This window comes from Amblyraja radiata, chromosome 11 (assembly GCF_010909765.2).
Source record: "Amblyraja radiata isolate CabotCenter1 chromosome 11, sAmbRad1.1.pri, whole genome shotgun sequence".
In the NCBI taxonomy this organism is placed as follows: domain Eukaryota; kingdom Metazoa; phylum Chordata; class Chondrichthyes; order Rajiformes; family Rajidae; genus Amblyraja; species Amblyraja radiata.
The window spans coordinates 53,329,286-53,352,679 of NC_045966.1; the positions used below are offsets into that span (position 1 = coordinate 53,329,286).

Consider the following 23,394-nt stretch of genomic DNA (forward strand, 5'->3'; position numbering starts at 1 on the left):
GCTTGAAGGGTCAAATATTGCTCCTGTTTTATTATGTTCTTATGAAACATACAGCAAACAAGGACAAAGTGAAAGATAGTCACTGGATTGTGCTGGAGAGAACTCCAAGACTGGTACAAGTATCTGGAGTATAATTTGATGAACCTGACCATTGTTTCCATGCTATTCCATGTTCAAGGAAGAATAACCTTTTAGCTTAGATTTTAATAGCGATATGAACAAGTTAGCTCAATGTGGTTGGTCTGTTACTTCCTGAGACATCCAGAAACCCACTATTTAGGTAAATCAGATTGCACATGTTCTGTTCAAAGAAAAATAACAATTCACGTCTCCCAAATTGAAAAGCTTCTGTGAAGTCTCAAATGCAACTTCTGTGAAGTCTCAAGGCTGCCATTTGAGACCGCCCATTGCTGCTACAGAAAATGCTGCCAGAGACTGTTCTGTATCCATATCACCATTGTTGCCCCAGACACAAGGATTTAGGGATGACTCCTAGGTTGGAGCTAAGGCTCAAGGAGGTAGCAGGAAAAACATAACACCTGAAAACATTGTCAGAAGAACAAGGGAGCCATGTTCCTGGAAGAATCATAGGAGATAGGCACTCCTGGTTCTTTCTTCAGTTTCCACACGTAGGCCATTGTCAGAACATCTCAAAACTATCTACAAGCAAAGAGGTACTTTTTAAGTGTGGTTATGCGACCTTCAAGCTCGGGGGCACTCGCCTGAAAAACCGCGAGCTGGAATGTCAGCACGGAACACACACACACACACACACACACACACACACACACACACACACACACACACACACACACACACACACACACACACACACACACACACACACACACACATCGGGAAGGCGGGGGCCAGGGAAAGCGGGGAAGCACTCTCTGAAATTCACATGGTGCAAAGCCAAAGTGATACCGCGATGAACAGGAAGGTTAAAGACGGCTAGCACAGTGTACGGTAAGTCCTTTAAAAGAGTGGGGAGGGGGGGCGGGAGAAGGGGGGGAGAAGGGGTGAGAAGGGGGGGAGAAGGAGTGGAGACACTTTTAAGAAGCCAGACAACGTTTAATAAGCCAGAGATACACAGCTATGAAGTTTAGCGGGCATTTAACATTACCGGTTGGTTTTCATTGGTTCTGAAAACTCGTGCTTATGTTTTTCTCCCCCAAGGAGCCAATGCCCGGTCAGCAAAGGAGATTAACTCAAACTACCTACAGCTACCTCGACTACCTACAACGACACGGCGACCCCACTACCATTGCATTACGACTTCAAAAGTATCGATTTTCTCCATGGCGACCAATTCTTGGTCGCGGAAAATTTATCAACATGTTGAAAAATTTTGCGCAACCATACTGAGTCCATGAATAGTTACCACCATGCGGGAACTCCTCTCGACCATGAAGGAAACTTACCAGAGACCACCTACGAACATCGCCTGAGTGGGACAGGCCTTTAATGGGATTGTAACCGGATAACAGGAAATCCTTAATTTTCATGCATTTAACTTTTGCAATTTTGCAAATTTGTGATATATACGCATTGGATGAGTTTTTTAAACCATCAGTCGTTCTAATCAGGAAAGGATTCAATATAATAAATGCAATTGTCTAGACAATCCAGAGAGGAGATTGTCCTTTTCTTTTATGTGTGACATTTTTCTGAGTGAGGTGTGTCAAAACCCAACCCCACCCCATTCATGTATTCCACTGCTAGCAAAATATTAAATGTTCCACCAAAACCTAGGATTGATGCCTTTAACTTTATCCATACATCTTACCACTTTGAGAGGCTACAGAGCAAATCTCCCAGAAAAGAAAAGTCTTCTTCAGCTGTCCCCATGAAATAATCTCTGGAGTTATTGGGAAACAAATGACATCTGTTTTTTTGTGATATGTAGAAGTTTCATTTCTGTAACTTTCCCCCTGTGAATATTAAGGGTTTACTGTGTCTATTTTAATGATGATGATGAAGAATAACTATTGGTGCACAGCAGAGGTAGAATTCCCCTGGTCTTCTACAAGAGAGTCAATAATGTTTCATTGTGATATGTCCTGGAATGGAACAATGGAATTCTTACTTGCAGCTATAGCACAAGTGGTTTATAAATGCATAATAAAGAAAGAGATGTAACCACTTTCTAAGGTCTCAACTCTTTACCTACACAACTGACAGTGAGGAACTGTTTTAGTACTGCATTCAATTGGTAGCCTAAACGACTTGTTTATATCCTTGGAATATCAGTGAACTCACAGCCTTCTGAATCAGAGATACGTGTAACATCACTAAAGCATTGCACACACAAAAGCTCTCTGCTTCCTTTTGGTAGGTTGTTGTCCTAAACACTTTATGCCATTGCTCCTCTACTAATCCCTTAATGAACCATTTGGCTGTTTTAAACATTTTCAAAAATGTTCAGATTTCATGTTAATTTAATTATAATTTAAGTTGTCACTTATATAAACATCACATACTTTGAAGGATGTTCCAATAAATTACACAAAATGTGCCAGGTTGATCTTTGAGTCGGAGTATATTGTCGCAACAAAAAGAAGAATGGTGAGTTTTACTGCCATTTCCAGTATAAGAATCCATTTCAAAATAAATATTTAAAAACCTGCAGAATTCAATTTCCATACTTCTTTCCTATGTGTTATCCATTGCATGTCTGACATTTTGCATGGTGGTGAATTCTTCCACCTCTGTCTGTTCAGTGTTGAGTTTTGCTTCCATAGTTCCTCACCATGTTGCTTTTGTGTGGCCTCATGTTCCTGTCTTCAAGTGTCCATCTATTAGAATAGAATACTATTCTACGAATGGAATTATGTCCCATCCAAAAAATACTGTGGCTCGTCTCCAATGCCTCTTGGTAATGAGGGTAAAGATTCATAGAACAAGCCTTTCAGTCTATCATGACCATGCCAAACAAAACACGCCCATTTAGACTAATTCTGCACTAACCCCATTTTTCTTCTTGCATCCCCATTAACTCACCTTTACACTATTGCCTCCCACCTTTCATGGACAATTTATGATTAACTTATAATGAGCATGTGTACTGGTGGTCTAGGGAAACTCATGCATTCTTAGAGAGAAACTGCAAACTCCACGCAAACTGCTCTCGGGGTCAAGATTGAACACAATTGTCTGGAGCTCTGAAGAAGCACCTCTGCTATGCCACCGAGTTCATAAAATTTTGGCTGCACTGAGAAGATCATGATTTGATATCAATCAGGTCAGGGGATATTTCTGATGAAGTTTGAGTGAGAGGTATCGGCAACGAAGGGTTTCTGAGTGACTCCAGAGCAATTTCCTCTGTGACTCCAATCAGTGGAGAGATTTCCCCTAGGTGCCCACCATGACTCGCTGAGTTACTCCAGCAGTTAGTCTCTTTTTTCTGCACTTCCTTATTATCTGCTGACCAATGCTGTAATGAGGAGACAAGATTTAAGATCATTCTCAGTCAAGAGATACAACAGATTTTTCTGAAGAAGCTTGAGTGAGAGGTGCCCACCAACTTCAGTTTTGAGGGAGCTCCTTAATGCCACACTTGATCAAATGCCCTGGAATTCAATTATTCTGTCCATGTTTCAACCACAGCCACAAAGAGGTCGGAAACTAGATAAACCGGCCAAAATGCAAATTGAGCATTGGGAAGCAGATGGGTAACTGCAGAAAAAAGAGACAGTGCTGGAGGACAGAACATTGAAGGTGGCAGAAGTATCAGAAAACAATGTGTTAGATGTGGAGATGGGTGTGTGCAATGTAAGTACCAGGGGAACTCTATCCTTATTCCTTCTGGGGGAAGGCAGAGCAAGAGCAGAATTAAAGGGCTTAAAGGAGATGTTCACAATTTTTATCTTTTCATCTCTGGGCTTTGTCCAACCATCTGTCAATCAAAAACCCCGCTCACCTGTATCCACCCATCACTTGCCAGACTTTGTGCTGCCCCCACCTTGCTTCCAGCCTTCTCTCCTCCACTACAATAAATCTAAAGAAAGGTCCCAATCCAAATGTCACCTATTCGTGCTCTCCAGAGATATTGCCTGAGCCGCTGACTTACTCCAGCACTTGGTGTCTTTATCAGTGGCAGTTTATTGGTAAAAGAATAGATTGATAGAGCACCGCCTTTGGGAATTTGTTGATCATTGAAAGTAGAATGACGAGGAGGTCTGTGGGTGCATTTGATTTGCTCACAGTTTTGTTGTGATCAGCAAAAGAGTTTGAGATGAATGCTTGAGTTGCAGCTGCTGTAGAATCACATGTTTGGAATCCGGTAAGTTCCAGAGTACATGGCTATCAGCACAGCTATGATATAGTCTGCTTCAACTTTCACACCCTTTACTACATCCAATGTTCTTGACACTTCCTGTAGTGAACTAAATTAACTGACTTGTAATGCTGGGAATTTCGAGCAATTTGTTAGATCTACAATTTAGCATTGCTGGTCAACGATAGAAAAAAATGCACCAAACATAGAGACAAAGTGCTGGAGTAACACAGCTGGTCAAGCAGCATCTCTGGAGAAAAAGAATGGGTGACGTTTTGGGTTGGAACCCTTCTTCTCCAGAAATGCTGCCTGCCCCGCTGTGTTACTCCAGCACTTTGTGTCTAACTTCGGTATAAACCAGCATCTGAAGTTCCTTCCTACATAAATACACCAACCTGGTATTTTGTTCCCATTGCTGATATATACCATCACTGAGGATGAAGACATTCTTCGAGTCTCACCATCCTGTTCATACCAGGGTTGCAGAAATTGACCTGGTTGTAGCATTCTGAGCTGCTTTTCTTGTTTACCACAGACAATGTGGTGTCCTGTAGCATGGACAGGTAGGCATATCATTTTCAGGCTCTGCTTTTGGGGTTCCTTCTTATAATCCCCAGTAATGCAGAGTTGCAACCTGGTGTGAGCGATTTTCTGAGCCATGAAGTTACAGTTTTGATGAGATAAAGCCCTGCTGATGCCCAGTTTTGAGATGGTAATACCACACATTGTAAAGGAGGGAGTCAACAATGTGAAGATAAGACTTCTGCTACACAACGGCAGATGTTACTGGTGCTTTGGCCAATAATCCTTCTGCCGTTAATGCCAGCTTCACTTGATAGCATCATCATTTATTTAATGGCGGACATCTGCCAATAAAAACTAATTACAGTATTTGTCTCCATGACAACCGTGGTTGCGCTTCAGAAATTATTTTGTTGTAAGTCACTTTCAGGAGTCCTTAGGGGGCTACAAAAATGCATTTATTTTCTTATTTAAAAAAATTTATCAGGAGGAAATTATGGGAATTATAATGATGATGTCTTTTCACAATTGGGACGTGGGTTGAAGGCCAATCTATGGAGGTTTGTTGGTTAGCTTTATGTGGAGAAGACGCTAAAGACCATGAGATAAAGCACAGATATTGGCAGAGTTTATGGAGTTTATGGAGCTTATGAAAAACCTACATACATACATGAAGGCCTTTGAGCACATCGTCCTCACCCATCTGAAAACACACACTGCCCCCATCATGGACCCTTTCCAATTTGCATACAGCGCCAACCGGTCTGTTGAGGATGCTATTAACTTAGCTCTTCACTACTCCCTACATCATCTGGAATCACCGAACACTTATGCACGCATCCTGTTTATAGACTTTAGCTCGGCCTTTAACACCATACACCCTACACCATACACCATACACCCAATTAAACTCTATAATAAACTGTTGGACATGAGCATTCACCCATCCTGCACTTTTTGACAAACAGACAGCAAAGAGTCAAGGTGGGTGAAAAACTCTCCAATCCTCTGACTCTCAACACAGGAGCCCCCCAAGGGTGTGTTCTGTCACCTCAGCTCTTCTCACTTTACACCAACAACCTCATATCCCAATGCAGCTCAGTCAAATTTTTCAAATATGCAGATGACACAACAATAATTGGCCTCATCTCAGACAACAACGAAGCACAATACCATCAAACAGTTGACAGCGCAGTCAAATGGTGTGCAGACAACAACCTCCAGCTTAATACATCAAAAACCTTGGAAATCACCATAGACTTCAGACGCAAACAAAACCACAAACCCCCCGACCATGTCAACTCCCATCCCATAACCTCCACGAATTCATTCAAGTTTCTGGGCACCTATATCTGCAATAATCTAAAATGGCACATCAACGCAGACCACATCATTAAGAAAGGACAACAACGCCTATACTTCCTCAGACAGCTCAAAAAGTTCAGTCTACAAACACCTCCTGGTCCGTTTCTATCAATCCATTATCGAAAGCATCATCACCTCCTCAATCACAGTCTGATACGGAAACACTGACAGTCACTCACTACACAGATTACAGCGCATTGTCTCCAAGGCCTCCAGGACCATCAACTCCCCCCTCCCCTCAATCCATTCCATTTACCTCCAACGTACCTCAAAACGGGCAATAAAGATCATCTCGGACCCTTCCCACCCAGCAAACCACCTTTTCCAGTCTCTCCCTTCAGGGAGGCGCCTCAGGTCACTTGCCACCAAATCCACCCGTTTTAAAAACAGCTTCTTCCCCTCAGCAATAAGAACACTCAATTCCCTCCAATAACAGACAACTCTAAGGACTCTTGATGTATATAGTGTCTTGTCTATGGCCTTTGTCTGTTCTTTTGCACTATGTTCTGTTGGTGAGATTTGTGATTTGTGATGTGGTATGGATGCACTTTATTACTATGATCTGTGTTGTTATATGCGTTAATGTGACTAAAGCAGTGTACCATCATATACCGAACCCAAATACCACCAACCCTGGTTGCGTGGCAAATAAAGATTCTATTCTATTCTATTCTATTCTATGTTTCTATCCAAGATTGGAACCAATTGGGATGCAGAATTCTGGAATTGAAAGCATATGGGATGGATTGAAGATGTTAAAGGATTCCTGAACATGCAAATATCATCTCAGAGGAGCAGACTTATTACACACAAATAAAAGTGGTTAGATTGTTAAGAGTTTTGTAATACTGAAGTTCATGTGAAGGATTGGAATAATATGATAATGAATTGGTAATTAAATAATTGTTCCTTTTATATGACTGCTGATTTCACTTTGAACAGTTCGAGTGTAACCCATATTGACATTGAAACATCCTCTCTAATTGTTCATGAACCTTATTAGGAAATACTCACCATGTCACTTACAGCTCAAAAGTAACATGACCTCTCATGCTGGATGAACATAATATAATGAAGATTGGTCTAATTTAACAATTATTGTTGTAAACACATAAAACGCCTTCACTGCAGGGTTTGCTACAATAAAATGGCAGAAATAAAATGGAAAGCATCAAATCCTTGGCTCCATATTCATGAAGGAGAGATGGCAGGGAGTGGGCATGTAACTGGCTATACAGATAATTTTGTTATACATGTATTTTTAAAGTGTAAATTGGATATAACACAATTGATGAACTGGGGAACACTGTATGCGCTATGTGGGCTGAATTGATAATGAATTGCAATTTATATCAGGAACTAGAGAACCACTTAAAATTACTTTGGGATTTGACAAGCAAAATAACCTGTTCTGGGGAAACCAGTTCAAGGTAGAGAGAGAGTTTCCATGTAACCTCCAGGCAGTAATCAGACGCCATTGTCTCCCAACCAGTTCACTGCTAAGTTTTTGTTCACTTGTATACTCTGACCCGAGTGTACTTGGGGGGTGACACATAACATTGCCAGGGAAATCACCAAGAAATCAAACCTATCTCTTCCACTACTGAACGTGGGGGAGAATGGGCAAGAATGCTTCGCAGTTCTACCGCTCGCTGACTCTCTGACCATTGACGATCCAAGGTCTGTGAGTTCAAAGCAAAACACAAAGTGCTGGAGAAACCTGGAGAGAATGGACGGGCATTCCCGGGCAATGTTTCGGGTCAGAGCTCTTCTGCGGTAGGGGAACGACCGAAGAAGCGTCGCGTCTAAATCCCGTCTACAGATGCTGCCCGACCCACTGAGTTCCTCCAGCACTTTGTTTTGTGTTTTGTTCAAGTTCCAGCATATGTACCTCCTTGTTCAAAAGCGGAAGCATTCCAGCGGCGCTGTTTATCTCTCGACTGCACGAGATTTAGCACGGTATATTTTAATAGACAATCGTGGTCGTAGAGTAGATGCAGAAACAAGGAACTGCGGATGCTGGTTCACCTAAGAAAGGCGCAAAGTGCTGGAGTAACCCAACCGACCAGAAAGCATCCCTGGAGAACATGGACAGGTGACGTTTCGGGTCGAGCATCTTCTTCGAACTGATGGGTCTGAAACTCGTCTGAAGAAGGGTGCCGACCCGAAAAGTCAGCTATCCATGTTCTCCATGGATGCTGCCTGACCCGCTGAGTTACTCCAGCACTTTGTGCCTTTCTCTGGGCACTTCACAGATGGAGAATAGGGTATTGGAACTAATCTGTCATAAACTCCAACTTCATTAACACGGTTGTTCAGTCCATAATGTCGTTCCTTATAAATACTAAAAATAAGACAAGTGAGGTAGTTTGCAATTAACAAATGCTGAATTTCTGGGCCTTGACATTGGGCGTTAATGTTTGGTTGGCACCCTGTTCATCTGTCTGACCGTAGTTTCATACAACTCAGGCCATACTTCATGCAAAACACAGGGCTGGGGGTACTCAGCGGGTCAGGCTGCATCTCTGAAGCATATTTTAAGAAGCATCTCTGGGGGACATGGATACGCGACGTTTCGGGTCAAGGCCTTTCTTCAGACTGATAGGAGTAAGGAGGGGGGGGGGGGGGGTATTGGAAAGGAGAGGCGGGGATGGAACAAAGCCTGGTAAGAAATAGGTGCAGGTGAGATAGATTAGATTGGCAGATGGATGGAGTAAGTGGTAAAGGCTAGAGGTGAAAAGGAGACAAAGGGTGACAGTTGAGTAAAGAGGGTGAAATGTAATGTAATGCCAGAGAGAGGGAATATAGGTGGAATGGGACAGGGTCAGCGGGGTTGGGGGGGGGGGGGGGGGGGGGGGGGGGGGTGATGAAAAGGGAATGAGGGACTCTGGGATAGGCTATGAAGGATGGGAACGGAGCAGATTGACTGCAGATGGGTCCTGTTCCGAATCGTCGCCTGTCCAGTCCTTGCTCAAATGGTGCCTGACCCGCTGAGTTTTGCTCAAGAGTCCAGCATCCGCTGTTTCTTGTGTCTCCTCAGACCGAACGGTGCCCCCCTACCTCCTCCCATCTGATCTGCCGGCTGCCCTTTTCAGGCCCTTCCAATTTGAAGAAGGCTTCCAAGTAGAACTCAAATCACAAATTGCCACCCCCCCCCCCCAATAAAGCACAGCACTAACCCATCCTTGTCCCGATCTCTGGTTTCAGGCTGAGGGTGGCTATGTGTCTGAATGTAGCTACAATCCCACTGTAAGACCTACAACAATTCAATTTGCCCGATTCACATCGATCTCCCTTCGCGGCGCCTTTCAGACTAGTATCAATTTCTCTCCGGGCCCTAGATATACACAAAACACTGGAGTAACTCAGCGGGGCAGGCAGCATCTCTGGGTAGAAGGAATGGGCGACGTTTCGGGTCAGGAACCTTCCTCAGACACAGGACCATTCCGCCGTCTCCCAAGCTTCACCGCCCACACGATCCCACCGTCCTGCACTCCGAGACATACCCTGACCATTCGCTCCTTTTCTCCTTTTACACACCCTTTCGTCCTTACAAAGTCAATCGCCTGCATGTGTAACGCATGCAACTAGAATTTCACATATGTTGCATATGTAACAAATATATAACACTGGTATATCTCCACCTCTGAAACACTAGGTCGCAGCTGCGACCCGTATCTCCAACGTCAGGTTGCATCCCATCAACTGAAAACGGAACCCAGCACTTTCTCCGCATTATCCCTCATCGATACTTGCCTCTTACTATTGCTTCCCCCCAATCTCTACACCAAAAATTCGATCAAAACCAGTGTTCGGCTTGCGTTTTAGGTCAACTGCCCCTCTGAGGACCATGTGGGATCGCCGGTTAGACAAAAGCCCATTGCAAGAATTGCAGTTCTTCAATCCTTCCCGTGCAACGACGCGCCGTGGCTCCCAAATACATTTTCCAGATGTAATGGAACGGAATCCGTTGAGGAAATCGGGTATTCAGCGGAGCATCCGCCCGGAGTTTGATCTCAAGAAAGGCGTTTGTATGTGCCAGCACTGTTTGTGTATAGACAACAAGGAAAGTGTGACCTTCCTGGTCCCAAGGATCATTTCAGAGAATCTACGGAAATGGGTCAGAAACGTAAACTTGATATAGTTTACAAGGCAAGGTCAAGGCACTTGGCCTTTAACCAAAGCTCAGTCCGAGATGGAAGTCACATTGTCAAGAGGTTTTGTTTTGCATCAATGCTGTTCTCCTTCCTCTCTCCCACACTGTCATTGTTAACAGCCATATCGCGGAAAACCTTTGGTCTTTCCCTGGCGGGATATCAGAAACGATTCAAATGCAACACACACATTTTAACTATTTCGAGCACTGCAAAATTATCGGTAAACAAATGCCAGTCCGATTCAACTTCACCCACTGCAGCGGACTCTCCGCATCGCCACGCCCACCCCTACCCTCGGCTTCCAAATGCACAATCTTTCTGCTTAACACACTTTAATGCGCTGACAGTAACAGACATTCAGAATTGAGCAGGGTCCGGGGGGGAGTGAGAGCTGGCTCTGAAGATATTTACCCTCGCTTGATTAAAGCGGGCGCCAAATGTTCGTGGTGTGGATTTGTTCGGCTCTGTTCTTGGCTCAAATCGGACGGGATTAAACGATAAAGAAACTTGCCGGTGTGAATGCGGGCGCCTTTCACGGTGCGGTTGGACTTTGGGTGCGAGGCGGGACGTAGGGGCGGTGTTTCTGGTGGAGCGCCGGTTCACACGCCCAGCATCCACGCTGGAACAGCCCAGATTCTCTCTCAGCTCCCTGCACTGGTTGGCTTGACGGCTCCTTGACGTCAGGGTCTGGGAGCTTTGTAAAGGTTGAGTGAAATACGCTTCAGAGAGTTCGCCCTGGGTGTTTGGGGGCACTCCGTGCACGGACACGCTCCTCGCAGCCGAGACACGGAATAGATACGGGCTCGGAGTTCACTGCTTCCACAGAGTTGGTTCTTCCGACCGAGTTTGATTCATTCGACCAAGATGATCATTCTCGCCGCCGATGGGACCGTGAAAAGGCGGCAGCGAGAGATAAGTTGGCTCTAAGTTAGGGGTCGATCGGTGAGACCCGACCGCAACTTTGGCCAGCATCAAGCCCGCGCGTTTGGGGATGAATATGTGATCGCGATGGAGCCTTGCGGTCAGTCCGACACGAACCGATCCGAAGAGGCAAATGGGACGGGGTCTCAGAGGTTGTCTCCTTACTACGCGCCGGCCGCCACCGCCCTGATCAGCCTGATGGTCACCTTCATCATTCTGCTCACCATCGTGGGCAACATCCTGGTGGTGGTGGCCGTCTTCACCAGCAGGGCTCTGCGGCCGCCTCAGAACCTTTTCCTGGTGTCCCTGGCCTCGGCTGATATCCTGGTGGCCGCCCTGGTCATCCCCTTCTCCCTCGCCAACGAGGTGATGGGCTATTGGTACTTTGGGAGTGTTTGGTGCGGTATCTACCTAGCCCTCGACGTGCTCTTTTGTACCTCTTCAATTGTTCACCTGTGTGCTATCAGTTTGGACCGATACTGGTCGGTGACCCGCGCGGTAGAATACAACTTGAAAAGGACACCCAGACGAATTAAGTGCATGATCGCCATAGTGTGGCTAATATCAGCAATTATTTCTTTCCCGCCTTTGGTTACCATTGACACTAATCGCAGCAGACAGGGATGCTGCGAACTCAATGATGATACCTGGTACATCCTATCGTCTTGCATTGTGTCTTTCTTTGCCCCGTGTGTCATCATGCTCTTGGTCTACTTCCGAATCTACAGGGTGGCCAAACAGAGGACGTCCGTGGTGTCGGTGGCTAAGAACGGCGTGGACAGGCGAGCTTCCCAAACGGAGACGTGTTTCGCGGCCAAGAGTAAGGTTGAGCCGGACAGTCCCAGCAGCCAGAGTTCGTGCAGCAACCAGAGGCAGGAGGAGCTGGAGGATATCGACTTGGAAGAGAGCTTCTCCTCCGAGACCAAGGCGAGGAACTCGCGGGGGTCCAACCCAAGGAAACTGCAAGCTCCCAGCTGTTGCCCCGCGGCGCAGCATAACCGCTTGTCTTGGGCCAGCAACCGCGCATCGCAGCTCTTCGAGCAACGAAAGCGGCCCGTTTCCAACCTGACCAAGAGCAAAGTAGCCCAGCTGCGGGAAAAGCGCTTCACCTTCGTGCTCGCCGTGGTGATCGGGGTCTTTGTGGTGTGCTGGTTTCCGTTTTTCTTCACCTACAGCCTGAAGGCGATCTGCAGAGAAAGCTGCTCCATCCCCGACCAGCTCTTCAACGTTTTCTTCTGGATCGGTTACTGCAACAGTTCTCTGAACCCAATCATCTACACAATCTTCAACAGGGACTTCAGGAAGGCCTTCAAGAAAATCATTTGTAAAACGAACAAGCGTACTTTGTAAACTGTATGTACATCGGGTGTCTTGTCTCCACGTGTGCGTTCATTCTTGTGTGATATCTTTAAACGTGAAATATTTAAACGTTTAAAGCCAATGTAAAGAAAAATAAAAGCCATCAACAAATACATTTGTTCCTAAACGTTTTTCCAAACTTGTGGTATTTATTTAGAATTGTTTAATGGAGATACTGTCAGGAAGACTTATTGCGTTATTGTTTAACATGAAAAGGAGCAGAGATGGGGTGGGGTTTGGAAAGGGCAGCGGGTATAATTTACAGTCAAGGTGAGTTTAGGCGCTTGGAGACGTGTCACTAGATGTTTACTTGCGTGGAGGATGAACAACAACGACATTCAAGTTCAAAGGTGCTTAATTGTCATATGTACCGACAACGGACCAATGAAACTTCATCTTAGCAGTTCCGTAAACGCAATAACACATAAATAAACATTGTACTCATCAAAATACAACAGGTGACATTTAGGTGGATTTATTCAATGCAAATTACTGCTTAATCCCGGAGAAAAACAACATCTCAATGTGTAAATAGGAACTGCACAGACAGGATCTCATATTGAGAATGAATACTGATTTCTCTAATTTCAAGTAACCCCGGCACTCCCTGTCTCTCTCCAACTCTCCACCCTCCCCAAGTCACAACAACTTCTCGTTTTCACCCAACAAACAGCTAACAATTGCCTGTTTCCTTTACCATCGCAACCTTTTTGCATATCTTTCATACATTGTTCTATATCTCTCTACATCATCGTCTATATCACTCGTTTCCCTCTCCCCTGACTAGTCTGAAGAAGGATCTTGACCCGAAACGTCATCCATTCCTTCTCTTCAGAGATGCTGGCTGTCCGCAGAGTTTTTGTGCCTAACTTCTCTCAAAGTGGTGTTTAGATTTGCGTGATGTTTTAGGATAGTGAGCGCATAATCAGAATGAGCTAAACTGCCAGAGATTACGACATTCAGGGTTCAGTCATGCAGTAAAAACACACAGATGTACTTCCAAGTTCCGTGTATGTTTTTTTGAACCCATGTGTGTATGGTGTCTGATAACAAGTCACTTGTAAGGTCCGAGCATTAATTGAATAGATTTTTTTTCGTTTTTCTAAGATAAACTGATCAGCCGGGTGATTCTGGGCCATTAATTATGCTGTAAAATGCAGTTTAAATATTTAACATTGCTTTTTAATGATTTTTAAAACAAAGCAACTGAGTTATTTCATACACACACAATGAGTCTCGACGGAATAAACTCGTACGGGTGTCAGAGGTTATGGGGAGAAGGCAGGAGAATGGGGTTAGGAGAGCATAACTCGGATTAGTAATTTATTAGTTATGCTCTCCTAACCCCATTCTCCTGCTTTCTTCCCATAACCTCTGACACCCGTACAAGCTTCCCCTGAAATGAATCAGCACTCTCCATCTCAGCCACTCCACGCTGCACATTCTCTCCACTCTCTGCATAAACATATTGCACTGGAATTTGAGTTGAATTTATTTTGCATATTTATGTAGCTGAGAGTTTTACTTGTCCTACAAGTTTTTGTAAATATGTTTCACATACATCACCAGTTCCTGTCACAGATCAGATATGGATCATGACTGGTACTGAGACGTGAGTGTGTGAAAGAAGGGCAGGAAATTGTGATAATAAGCGGTATATGATTGAAAAAGAGATAAAGATCAATTTAAACAAATACTGAACCATTTATTTACTTAAAACCATTTAAGAACATTTCCAAAAATATCTTGTGAAATAACTGCAGTAAGGCAAGCTTGTTCAATGACAATATTTCGGATAAGTTGTTAATGTGTCATGATATGTAATCTGGAAAGATGACTTTGTTCTAACCCTGAGGGTTGTCATGGTGTATGTACTATGTGGTGACTTGAATTGGCAGAGTCCAAAATCGGACAATGGCCAATGAGGCTAATTAATTTATATTGAAAAAGGCTGCAATTTTATGAGCAACATAGGAAGGAAAGAAAAATGCTACTAAGTCTAGGACGTTTGATGGAAACCAGTGAAAGGAAAGTTTATGGATGACTGGCTTGTTTTGTTTTGAAAGTATTTTAAGTAAACATTGAAATGTATCTAGTTTGATAAAGAGTGTTTAATGCTTGAGGAACATTGAAAATCTTAGCAGTTGTAATTGTGACTCCTTGTTGGATTAGGGAAGTTATTAATTTGTCATGGATAGTTGATCTGCAACCATTTGTGGAATTTCAGAAGTATTCTTATATTGCTGTGAAATTGCATTTACAACAGTGTTCCACATTTAGAGTGGGCGTATGAACCAATAAATGTTGTTAACAGTGCAACAGAATAAACAATTCCCTTAAAACCAGCTTTTCTCATGCTGTCTGTGGAGGCTTTCACTTCCCTTTTATCTTGTCCCTCGTCATCAAAGTGACTGTGCATCCTATCATTATGTAGTTGGTTAAAACCCTTAGCAATATGTTAGGAAATATTGTTGCCTATTCGTAGCATATCGTATTACATCGAGATATTGTATTATTTTTTGTATTCTATGTTTACCGTTTAATCCATCAGCCAATCTGCATTTATTTCCTCATTCTTCAACTGCTTGTCTGCCTGCCTACCAAGGTACAGACCCATCCGTTTATCTGCAAGACTGTTTATAACTTTTTATACATTCATTTCTGTTAACTGATCCATTTAACGATTCACATCCCTGTTGTTTTGCGTTTAAAAGGTAGATCAGGTTTAAGCTGTTCTAATGCAGGACAATAACCTTAACCGTGGCACAAAATGTCTTCTAATTTTTTCACGTTGATATGTGGCAAGTTCAATCACATTGAGAGAAAACAGCAATATTTGAAAATCCAATTATTATCTATAATATGTTTCAACAAATGAAATATTAAACTGCTACCTTTTCTGTGTTCAATATATATGACGCACATTTTTGGCAAGCTAAATTTAGCATTATAAATCATCCTGGAATACAATTAGGACTGTGCAGAAATTGTTAATATGATAAATAAGCAGTTGAGTGAAAAAGTAGTTTCTGTTAATTAACAGAACCTCATGATGGTCCTCGGTAATTGATAGTTTCCTAATTTTATTAATTTCAAATTTTAATCTCTGGCAATGTGTGTGGATGAATATAATCAACACATTTTCTATCTCTGTCATCTTTAATTTAAAATTTCAGGTGTGAATTATACTAATCTCCCGACAATACAAGTTCTATAAAAGAAACACAAATGCAGTGGTATCTTTCAGTTATCACTTGTTTTAATTTGAAAGTTTTTGTTAGAAAAAACCAAAGCCAGATATTGATGGAATACCAAGTACAACTAGCAAGCTAAGGATAGATACCATAAGAGATCACAGGAAAGTAAAATGTACACAATATCAACTGTAAAAATTGTACCAAAAGGCACATTATACAAGTATGGGACTATCTTCCTTGATATTATCTGCGGAACATATTTTCTATTAAAATGATTGCAGTTTGTTAGTTACAATATAAGCCATTTTTTGCTTTGCTTCGGGTTCTGCCTGAGAGAGAAAATGTATCTGGAATAATTTCAGATAAGGCATAGTAATTTTGAGAAATTGGAATCGTGACAGTTTGAATAAGTCAGCTAAATTTCTGAAACATCATCTTAAATGAAAAAGACAATTGCATAGTTCAAGCGGTTGACCATATGTACATGAATCTGAGATTGCTGCACTGTCAGTGGTCACAGGATCATTCTAGGAACATGTTCAGCTATCACTTAACTTGAAATGCAAAGACTGCCATGTCATGTACAAATCTACCTGCCAAAAGTGAATGTTCAAGTCTTAAGGTGAATGTTCAACATACAATAAATGTCCTCTTTTCTTCATGCAATTAAGACGGCTGTATCAACAAGTCAATCTGCTGCCATAGGCCCCAATTTAGGTGAGAACTACATTTATTTGCAACGTCCACTCTGACCTGAAAATGTTCCGTACTTCGCAGTTCCTCTGAGAACTCCAGATAACATTACAAAGTTGTTTCCATATTCAGCAGTTCTGTATAAATGAAATATCTTATCAGTTCCATTTGCATCACCTGAATTACAACAGTTGTTAAACTTCTCAAGTATTTAATTTACTGACTCCCTGATGCCAAGATTGTATGAACTGTTTCAGATTACTATTTTATAATCTAACTATGTTTTTCATTCAGTTGAAGTACATCACCAAACCAGAGGCAGCTTTATATGAGATTGTGATATTGAAATAATCCCAGATTCGAAGCATGGACTCTACAAAGGTTGGGAGTCTCTCAGCCTTCTCAACCATTCTGTGCTCTACCTACTGGCCAGCTATCATCCTCTGCCTATTTCAACGTTGAGATCTTCTTGGATCATGCTTTGTTGGAAATATCCCTCATGAGCTGCCCGCCATTGGCGACTCTGCCAGGAGCATAATTTCAGATGGTTTAGAATCTAAGGCACATGTAAGCTTTTCTACCATGACAAGGTGGTGAACTTCCCAATACTGAAATCCTAGGCATAGATAACATTAAGTGTGGTCACATTCCTATTCTAGATGGTCCAAATTAGCCATCTAATAATGTATCGGAATCCTCTCCAACATTTGCCACTTTGTCATGGTGGAGAAGCCTAAGAACCTGAACCATCTGAAACGAATCTCCTGGCAGGGTCACCTATGGTGGGCAGGTCGAGAGATATGTTTCCAGCGAAGCATGATCCAAGAAGATCCCAATGGTAAAGTAGGTGCAGGATGGTAGCTGGCCAGTAGGTGGAGCACCAGAATGGCCGAGAAGGCTGAGAGACCCCCAACCTTTGTATAGTCCTTTCTGTTGGAACTGAGGCCTCTGACAAGGATCATATGGTGGCTGTCCTTACATCAATCATGTTAAAATATGTCATGCACATTCATGCACCTGAGGATGGCTCAGTGGTTCAGTAGCTTTGATTCAATCATCATAATCATCATAATCATACTTTATTAGCCAAGTATGTTTTGCAACATATGAGGAATTTGATTTGCCTTACAGTCATACTAATAAAAAGCAACAGAACACACAAAATACATTTTAACATAAACATCCACCACAGTGACTCCTCCACATTCCTCACTGTGATGGAAGGCGAAAAAAAGTTCAATCTCTTCCCTTCTTTATCCTCCAGCGGTCGGTGGCCTCAATGTTAACAGGATAATCTTGACTCCCATAGCCGGCGGCTGGTCTCCTCGTCAGGGTGATCAAGCTCCTGCATTGGGGGGATGTCAGCTCCCCGCGCTGGGTGATCGGACCCCGGGTCGGGGCTGGTTAAACCTTCTGCATCGTTGGAGCTCCCGACTTGGCCTCTCCCGAGACTGCGAGCCCTTGATGTTAAAGTTCGCAGGCCGCGGTTGGAGCATTGATCCCAGGCAAGGGATCGGCTCTGAAGGTAAGTCCACGCCCCGTGGTGGGGCTCAAAGTTAGTCCCGAGCAAGGCCTCTAGCTCCATGATGTTAGGCCGCAGAGCGACCGGAGATACGACCCGGAAAACAATCGCATCTCCGGCAAGGTAAGATATTGAAAATAGTTTCTCCCGACCCCCCCGCCCACCCCCCACATAAAACAAACCAGATAACATTAACACAAACTTTTAAACATACCATAAACAACAACAAAAAGATGAAAGGGACAGACAGACTGTAGGCAAGGCTGCCTCAAAGATGCCACCCGGTAGATAAAACCTGATAGCTCCAGTATTGGCTTTGTCAGCCATCATATAACCCACAGAAAGGTTCCACCAGGAAGACAATTGTACTCAACTTCAAGTGATCGCCGATTATATCAAAGTACATTTAGTTTAGTTTTGTATATTGTCATAGTTACTGAGGTACAGCAAAAAGCTTTTGTTGCATGCTATTGAGTCAGCGGAAAGACAATATATGATTACAAGTGAGCCCTTAACAGTGTATAGATAATCTCCTGGGCATTAAAAACATGTACCAGGCAGAGTGCAGTTAGGGAATCTTAGCACCAACCTCTGTACCTCTAACACTTTGCACATTGTCCATCAATAATTTGAAGAAACATAAACCTTCTAAAGTGATGTGTACTAATTGTCCTTTCAACAATCGGCTTTTTCAATAGTCAATTTGCCAACACTAAGTAACATGCTTCAATATAATTATTATGTGTAATGTCCATTTGTTGTGTTGAAGGGAAGAAGCTAACTGGATTTCACTGGCACTATAGCAATACTTTGCTTACTGAGAATGTTAAGAGCCCAAAGCCCTAAATTATCTTGGTCCATGTCAAAAACAAATACTGCTACTGCTTTCAGCTAACCTCATGGGAAGCCCACAGTGGAAGCTGAAAACATTCTTTCAACAGATTGCTTGACAAATTGGCATGATTCCCAACAAAGAAAAATGTAATGCACAGAGAAATAGAAATAATGACTTTTTGTTTAACCATACTTTCCTGTCTATTTATGAGATGTGTATACTGGACTGGTATCAGTGTCCAGTGTCATAAGAATTTACCCCAACTGCTCAACAACCCAAGTGGTATCTCTTTTACCACTGCGGCTATCATCAGACTTAAAGTTAATTGTAGAAATGTTGCTCAATTAGACTACCTTTGATATTACTTTCTCTTTAGAACTTATGGTACTTATTATAAACAACTTTGCTACATAGAGAGGTTAATAAAACAATCTGCTGCCCCAGAAGATGTGTTGAGTACCAGATTCACCCATCACCGCAGTCAGTGTGGATTTTAACTGAGGCCTGGCCTTGCGGATTCATTTCTCATTCCTGTCCCCAAAATCCATCTTTCCATTAAAGTCATACCAACTCCCAAAACAAAAATCTACCCAGATTTTTCTGATATATAGATTTCGCGAAAGTTTTAGGCTTCTGTTCTGTCTATATCATTACAGATCTTCTCCGTGGATTGTCACCTTGTCGTGGTGGAGAAGCTTGTATGGTCCTGAGATCATGAGAGCGATGCCATCTGGAGCTATGCTCCTGGTAGGGTCACCCATAGCGGTAAGGTCTCTGACAAAGATCAATCCAACCAAGACCTCAATGGTGGAACAGGCGGAGGATGATGGCTGACTTTAGTGGAGCGTCACAGTGGCTGGGGAGGTGGATGAAGGCTGCAGCAGAAAAGGGTCCCCCGGTCGTCTTGGATTCCATGCCACTGGATTCTGACCCAGATCTGTCAAAGACCGTGTGGCGGCTGTCTGTGCACCAGTCTCCCCACGTTAAACAAAGTCACGCACTGGCATCCTCCCAAACGAGGACAGTCATACTCGTTTCGAGTGACCGCCAATGATGAAGATTACAAAAATATATCACTCAAAATCTTTTTACAAGAATAGTTGATTGAACAACAGTGAGAAGTAATAGCAGACCTTATTTATTTCAAAAATAAACTTTATTCTGAATAAAAATTATATATAAAAAAAACCCTGTGTAAAATGTCTTCATACATTCTCAATGTCTTTACATTTAGTTGTGTCATACTCAGTAGTGTTCAGACCTATTTTTAAACAAAATACCCTTGCCACTCATGTGGCCCCTTGTGGTGATATTTCTTCCCTCATTTGAGTTGTGTATCCACTGGACTCTGCATCTCAGTGTCCAGCAGCGGAAGTCATGGCAGACTTAGAGCAAAGCACAAATTAAGCATTCAAGGCATCTCAGTATTGGAGCCAAAAAAAGTTTTGAGAAAACATCTGGAAGCCATCACATCATCTAGGGCCAGTTCACAAACCCTTGAGTCAGTTGGTTGAGCGTTACGATCTGCGAACATTTAATCGACTTCGATGCAGTATTGGGAACTGGGCTGTATTGCTACAGGTGATTTTTTTTGGATGAGATGGTAAACTAATACCCTGCCTGGTGTTCAAATAATGTAAGAGGTGCTGTGGCACTTAGCCAAAGAGGATCAAGTCCTCTTGACAGCTTCACACCATTCATCGTCAACCAATACTGCCAGAGGGGATTAACTGGTCAATTCTTCCCAAAATAGCAATGACTATACTTCAAAAGGAAGATTAACTCTGAAGTGCTCTTGAAAGACACTGTAAAAGTCAAACACATTTTATAGAGCAAATCAGATATTTCCTTGCGCATGGCGCATCAAGAAATACAGACTAAGAATTTCCAGTTTACACTTGTGATTTAAGTAGATAGCCACAGAAGGTTGTAGAGGCCAAGTCGGTGGATATTTTTTAAGGCAGAGGTAGATAGATTCATGATTAGTACAGGTGTCAGAGATTATGGGGAGAAGGCAGGAAAATGGGGCTAGGAGGGAGAGATAGATTCGGCATGATTTAATGGTGGAGTAGCATTGTTGGGCCGAATGACCTAATTCTACTCCTATTCCTTATGACATTATGATCAGAAATGAGGGTAAGAAATAGTTACGAGAGAGAAAAGATAATATTTTTGTTTCCACCTGTGATGCTCAGCCTGCTGGTTCTGCAGAAACGTTGATGGACAGGGTTCACTTGACATTCTTCCCTTCTTTGGCTTTATAGCAGAATTTAAATCTTCCAACTATCATGGCTTATGTGTTTGGAATTGTTCTCAGCAACACATACTGAAACACATTCCAAAAACTTACAGGTTTGTAGGTTAATGGGCTTGGTAAAAATTGCAAAAGTTCCCTAGTGTGTGTAGGATAGTGTTAGTGAGTGGGGATTGCTGGTCGGTGTGGGCTGGGTGGGCCTAACGTCCTGTTTTTGCACTGTTTCTCTAAATTAAACTATAGGCCACCTTGCTCTCCCACTCCCTAAGTTCCGTGTAGTTCCACATGTAAACTCTTTCACTTCCTCATATAACTTCCACATCAGACACTATTTTAACGGAAGATAAATTGTTGATAATTCTGAAGAATTCACTTTCTTGTGGATATACCTGAGGATATAAACCATTTGCAACAGCTTCTTCAGCGACTTTAATCTCTCAAAAAATTCTCCCTTGCGGATAACAATTAATAAGATTTTGTAAATCAAAAACTATTAGAAGAAATATTTTGCTCCACGGATCATGGTTACCATCCATTGCATTAATAATTCAGCCACAAAGACTTATCCACAGAATAGGAACAGATGGCTTATTTTGGTTCAGGCTTCAAGATTATGATGAAAGATGTATCAAATTTATTTTAAATACATTTAAAATTCATGCTTAGCTCCCTCTATTTCCAGGTTTAATTGCACATTTATAATTCTCCCGATTTCTGGAGGCAAACATTCTCATGCTGGACAGAACAGTGGTCTTGATTTCACTGTGCTACAACATCACCAAGTCAAACACAAGAGGGCAGCACTTTAGTGCCTCACAGCTCCTAGACCCGGGTTCAATCCTGACCTCTGGTGCATCCGTGTGGAGTCTGCACATTATCACTGTGACTAGGTAGGATCTTTCTGGTTGCTCTTTTTGGTTGTATTTCTGGTTGTATTTTTCCACAACCCAAAAATGTTTAGGTTAATATGTTTATTGCTCATGGTAAATCACCTCTAGTATGTAGGTGAACAGGACAACCTGGGGGTGCGGATGGAAATATGAACAGAATAGATATGGGCATTGGTGGAAATGGGTGTTTGATAGCATAGATTTGTCTGGCCAGAAAATCTTTTGTTTCTTTGTAATGCTCACCATGCTATGACTCACCAGCAGTGCAGATTATCTATACATGTGTGAAAGTTCATGATGTATGAAAGAAACACAACATGCATTTAATACTTGTAAGGGTTTTGTGTTTACATTTATTGTGCCCGAAGATTGGAGTAAAACTAAAATGAAAAAATGTAATATGACTTAGCAGTTGTTATGAACTCTTCAAAACAATCAATGTTTATCTGAAAATGCAGGAGGCCATAAAGGAGAACAACCATGTCTTCAGAAGTAATAGGTCATGCCTCATGAATTTACTGGAATTTTTGAGATGTTGATAAAAGTAATGGATGAAGTATATGCAGTAGATTTGGCTGTGGGTGATTTAACATGGTCTTGACAAAGGATCGGCCGAATCACAATGCACTTGTGCCTGGCATGCAAACAACATGTAAAATTACAAGAGAGAATTTATAAAGTACATTTGTTGTTATAATGAGTGTATCCACTTGCCCAAACTTACTGGTGTTTGATGGTGAAAGGTGAGAGTGCATGGCTCGATAACTGTTCATTCAGTGACCTAGATTTTTTAATACAGTTTTGTAAAAGGAAAGCCCTGTCTACAAAAGCACTTGATGGGGGGAAATGCAACCAAACGTTGCTGGGAAAACTGAAATAACATGGAAATAATAAATTATACATTTTCCAAATTTCTACTTTTCATTTTCACCCAGTGCCAAATGCACTGGAGGATAAAAAAGCCCAATTGCTACAGTAGCAACTTTTAAAACTTCATCCTAGTTATGGTAAAATGGGTTCAAAACTGCACTTCACCCTGTTTTCTTCTTAGCTTGTGGTCCACAATTTTTTAATCTCAGGCGTGGTGATTCCAGCATTGCTCATGACCCATTCAATGGATGGATTGGGTGTTGGAATGGTGAGCAAACGTTGTCAAATAAGTTACTGGAAGTAGGACAGAGAAGATATTGTGTACATGCAAGTATCAAGAATGCATTTGAAAAACATTTGTTTAAGAAAGAACTGCAGATGCTGGAAAAATCGAATGTAGACAAAAAATGCTGGAGAAACTCAGCAGGTGAGGCAGCATCTATGAAGAGAAGTAATAGGCGACGTTTCGGGTCGAGACCCTTCTTCAGACTGATGTCAGCGGGGGGGAGGGGTGGGGGAGCTTTACTGGA

At 42.5% G+C, this 23,394-nt stretch overlaps 1 protein-coding gene and 1 long non-coding RNA gene across 2 annotated transcripts in view; one reads left to right on the forward strand and one right to left on the reverse strand.

Moving 5' to 3' along the window:
• Positions 1 to 4,672, reverse strand: part of LOC116978647 — a 20,003-nt gene extending 15,331 nt beyond the window's left edge. The window contains exon 1 of the long non-coding RNA XR_004413493.1: positions 4,661 to 4,672. This is a non-coding gene — a long non-coding RNA (uncharacterized LOC116978647). The remainder of the gene's footprint in view (positions 1 to 4,660) is intronic.
• Positions 4,673 to 10,710: 6,038 nt separating this feature from the next.
• Positions 10,711 to 12,712, forward strand: LOC116978648 (alpha-2Db adrenergic receptor-like). Its single transcript, XM_033029934.1, has one exon. The coding sequence runs from the start codon at positions 11,332 to 11,334 to the stop codon at positions 12,592 to 12,594; it is 1,263 nt and encodes a 420-aa protein (XP_032885825.1). The 5' UTR covers positions 10,711 to 11,331; the 3' UTR covers positions 12,595 to 12,712.
• Positions 12,713 to 23,394: the final 10,682 nt, after the last annotated feature.